Here is a 4,284-nt window from a genome sequence, read left to right on the forward strand (position 1 = left end):
GAGAAGGGCGAGGGCTGCCCCTGCCCCGCCGTGGGGGGAGAAGGGGGACCCCCGCCCCGCTCCGCCCCGCCCCGCCGGCTGCAGCGACCCCAGCGCTGGTCGTGGAGCCTGTGGCAGGGGCCGGCGCTCCTCCCAGCGCATCCCTCGGGGCCAGAGGTAGCCAGGGGGTCGGGAGTCCCAGCCCCAGGAAAGCCCTGAGCTGTGGTCCAGCCACTGGGAGGGGCTGGCGACTGCCCCCGGACACGGGGATGTGAAGGACAAGGCACCCCTGTGCCCTAGCTCTGGGTGGTCCTGCCCTGCAGCTGGTGCTGGGTGCCCTCAGGCCCCTCAGGGCTGAGGGCATCCTGCCAGCTAGAGCAGGAGGTGCTGGCCCAAGTGCTGAGCCTCACAGTCCCTGCCCAAGCCTAGGGGGAAACGACCTTTGCAATGACACCCGGGTGGCGGCTCGAGGCTGAGCTCCCTGCAGGAGGAGGAGGAGGAGGAGGATGCCAACTGTTCAGCCCTAATCCCTAAATTATTTTAGAAGATTCGCAGGAATCGCTTCACCAGCTCCTGGAAGGCAGCAGCTGTCAGGCGGTCCGCCCTAGCACTGCGCAAGTTTAGGACAGGAAGTGAAGGAAAGCCCTGTGTTCATCCGTAGCGGTGTGTGGGGTTTGGGGTGGTAGAAAGGGACTGGCCAAGGTGGCCTGTGGCCAGGACAGTGAGGCCGACAGCCCACAGGGTGATGATTGTCAGAAGGGCCCCATGATCTTTCATGACCCCAGGTGATAAGAGCTTGGTTTAGTCATTGGAAAGGTGCTTCTGGCAGCATCATTTGGGCCAGTCCAGACCCAGACAAACGACCAGCCCCTGCCTGCAGCACTTCCTGGAGCAAGTGCCTGTCTTTTCTTCACATCCTGCTTTTAAATATTGGCCCAGTCTGACTGTGTAGGTTGAGATCCCATCTTCACGTGGAATGGCCCCTTGCTGGTAACACACACATTTGGATAAAGCTTGCTCCATTCTCTGTTCACTATTCTTCATGGGCTGTTGCTTCATCGCTCATTACAGTATTTTCCCTGAGTGATCTTGCCCTAGAACTTCATGCTCTTAAGAGCCAGAATATACTCAAGCAAGCAGTGAGGGAACAAAGTATTTTTCAGGAGTACAAATGCTCCAGGAGGACAGGCAGTGTCTAAAAAACACCTGGGTTGAGGAATGTTGGCACCCTGAGTGAGGCGGGTTAGGTGGAGGTTAGGTAGGAGGGACGTATTTGCTTTTGCTCCTTTAAGCTTCGGTCCTGTGTCTAAGGGCCTTTGCTGCACACCCATGCACTGCAAAGTGATGTTCTGTGTGGCATTTACTGCCTGCTGGAGATGCAGGGACTTGCCCTGCTCCCTGCTCCCTTGAATCTAATAGAGACAGAAGGAGCTTCTGAATTTAGCTACCAATTTTAGGTTTGCTAGCTCCAGCTCACTGCCTAGTCAGAGTACACCAAGTCACCAGCTGCACAGCTGAGAGCACTGATCCTGGAGGCAGTGAGGAAAGCAGGGGAGTCTCTTCACTGCAGCCTGGGCACCATAGAAGTCAGTAGACTACAGCTGAGATGCACTGGTGGAGTCATGTAGGAGGTTTCAGTATTTAACAAAGATGGGAAAGGGGGAAGCAGATATTAGGCTGAAATACACAGACAGATCAGAGTGGGGGTTCACACTCTCCTAACCCATAATGGAGCCAGGAGGTGGTCTGAACTCTAGCATTATTGCCAGTCCTCATATTCAGCTTTATACTTCTGTCATATGTGTTTAAAAGGACTGTTCAACTATAAATGTCTCTGGTACAGAAAGGATCCTGAGCAAGAGCATATCCAAAAGAGGCACCGAGAATGTCACAAGTAGACAGCCCTTATACAAATTTAAGCAATCATAGAACTAGAAACATAGGGACAATGGAGAAATGGGGAGGTGTGAAGCAAACCTAGCAGAGCTGTGGTGCAGTGAGCTTAGGGTATTTCTGATCATGTTTTTTATGTACCTTTAGGTGTTTCTCTCGGTGGGGCCACACTGACCATGCTCAGGAGCTGCTGTCTTCAGCTCATGTCCTTGGTTTGGATTCTCTTGGCCCATCACCAGCTTGCCCAAGGTGAGATTTGGCAGAAATGTGTCATTCTCCAGTTTTCATCTTCCAAACCTACATGGGTGATGGTGAGGTGTCCTAAAATCACCACTGTCCAGTAAAAGAAAAGTTATCATGGCTTGAAAGAATACAGGACCTGCTTCTCAGGCATTTTGTGAGGTTGCAATCAGAAAGGGTCCTTTGCCCCAGTTTTCATGAGGTTCCTGTCAGCACAGGGCTGGACAGGCAGTAAGAAAGGAGATTTTTTCGGGCTGCAGGCTCACTGGCTCTGTGCCAGAAGGCTTAGGTTATGCTAATAAATGTGACATTCCCAAGAGGCAGGAAAGGACAGGAAGAGTCCAAAAGGCCAGCTTGGACCCTGGGAATGGAGATCCCTTCCCAATATGACTAAATGGTAGAGTCACAAAACATCTACCACAGCAGAATTGCTTGTAGACATGGAAGAAAGCAGTACTCAATCATGGGCTGACCTGATCCACAAAGCTTCTCTATATTATCCGTGGCACGTTTTGGGGGTTTCTAGTTCTGATTTTGGCCACAGGAGTCTGTCTCTCACTTGCAATGAAGAACTTTAAGGTGCAGACACAAGAATACCCCATCCTCCCTTCCTTTTTCTACTGTATGTAATGTAGCTTAAAAAGTCTCTGACAGCTTGCTATGAGCTCCACTGATGGGCCTGGAGGATGGACTCCGTTTCCTAATAATTCACTGTCTACCTGTCTGGGACTGGGACTAAAGGATGCTCAGCCTCCCAGGTAATACTTGATGTCATGAAGGTGGCTGCTGCACTCCCGCTGTACCCATGCTCTTCCACTCACTTTGAATCTCACCCATATTTCCAGTGTGCAGTGACACCTGCTGGACAGGCTGCAGGTGGAGAAGCGGTCTTCTCCATGCTCCTGTCTTTCTAAGTGAAGCCTCCTCGCTGGCCTGGTTGCTAAGATAATGTGGGACAGAGAGCCCTGAACTAGGCCTAGTGGCCTCTTCTGATCCCTGCAAAGCCAACTGTTCTCAGTGCTGGGACTCTACAGGGAAGGGAGAGCTGGTGCACTGAGACGGAGAGGCTGAGGGCAATAAGCGATCAGCATGCAGGAAGACAGAAAGCTGGACATGAAAGAAGACACCTGACTGGAGTAAACAGGCCAGTGCTGGGCTAGCATAGGGATGAGAGGCAGCAGAGCCAGGCCGCAGCTCAGTTACACCCTTTGGGCATTTAAATAAATAAACAGAACTTAACACCTGTCAGGCTATTATCCCACACTCTTACCTTACGCTTATGCTTGCAGCCAGGTCACAGCGACTCTAAGAGCTCTGGATGAGTGACTCTCTCAAAAAGCAGCTGTCTCCTAGAAGCAGAGACACTTTGGGGAGAGAGCTAGTACTTACTAATCCATCTCTTACCTGCTTATCTCACATCCTCCTGGGGAAACTTCGTTTTCATCAGAGATGCTTATGAGCCTCTCGCTGCTTTGGTGACTAGATCACCAGAAAAGTGAGAGGGCCTCCTTGAGCCCCATAGATAAACAACTTGGTTATTTATTGTATTACAGTATCATCCAGAGCTGCAACTGAAAGCTAGGCCCCGTTGTGTTGGACATTGTAAATACAAACAGTATACAGGGTCTCTGTCCACAGAAATCTCTGATCAAATGTAAGTGATGTATGAAGAGTGGTCACGATGAGGAGAGTATATAGAGTCTTGATCCACATAGGTAGGTTTGTAACTCCAGGCCCTGCATTTTAGCCACTACCTGTGTCATAACCCTAATTTCTGAGCTAACTGTAGCAGGGACTGTCTTGTGTGTACCATACCTGACACAAGAGGCTGGAGTTCCCCAAGTGCAACTGTGCTACAAGCACTGATTTGTTCTTTACATTCAGTTCTTTCCCCCATGGTGTGTTTCCTTGTAAAGCCATCAGACCCTGTGGGGTAGGGTACCCGGCATTTTTTAAAAGGCCTCAGTGACATAATGTAAAGCAGTGGGAGATAAGCAGAGGAGGAGGAAATTAATGACTTTAAGGGAAAACAGGGCTGCCTGGTCTAGTGGGCTCCAATGTAGGCTGATTTGAGTGAACAGCAGCTGTTGGCATGGGCAGTTCTGGAGTCCTGGATCTCATGTGCACAGCTTGATATTAGCATGTCCTCCTTGTGTAGTAACTTGTCTGTGT

At 50.7% G+C, this 4,284-nt stretch overlaps 1 protein-coding gene across 1 annotated transcript in view; it reads left to right on the plus strand.

The window, feature by feature from the left end:
* The window catches only part of DLK2 (delta like non-canonical Notch ligand 2), an 18,974-nt gene that overhangs the window by 4,699 nt on the left and 9,991 nt on the right, over window positions 1-4,284 (plus strand). Inside the window, exon 2 of the mRNA XM_019527172.1 lies at window positions 2,020-2,121. Coding sequence (XP_019382717.1) covers window positions 2,020-2,121 — 102 coding nt within the window. The remainder of the gene's footprint in view (window positions 1-2,019; window positions 2,122-4,284) is intronic.

Source organism: Gavialis gangeticus, unplaced genomic scaffold (assembly GCF_001723915.1).
Source record: "Gavialis gangeticus isolate Ggan-Ray unplaced genomic scaffold, GavGan_comp1, whole genome shotgun sequence".
In the NCBI taxonomy this organism is placed as follows: domain Eukaryota; kingdom Metazoa; phylum Chordata; order Crocodylia; family Gavialidae; genus Gavialis; species Gavialis gangeticus.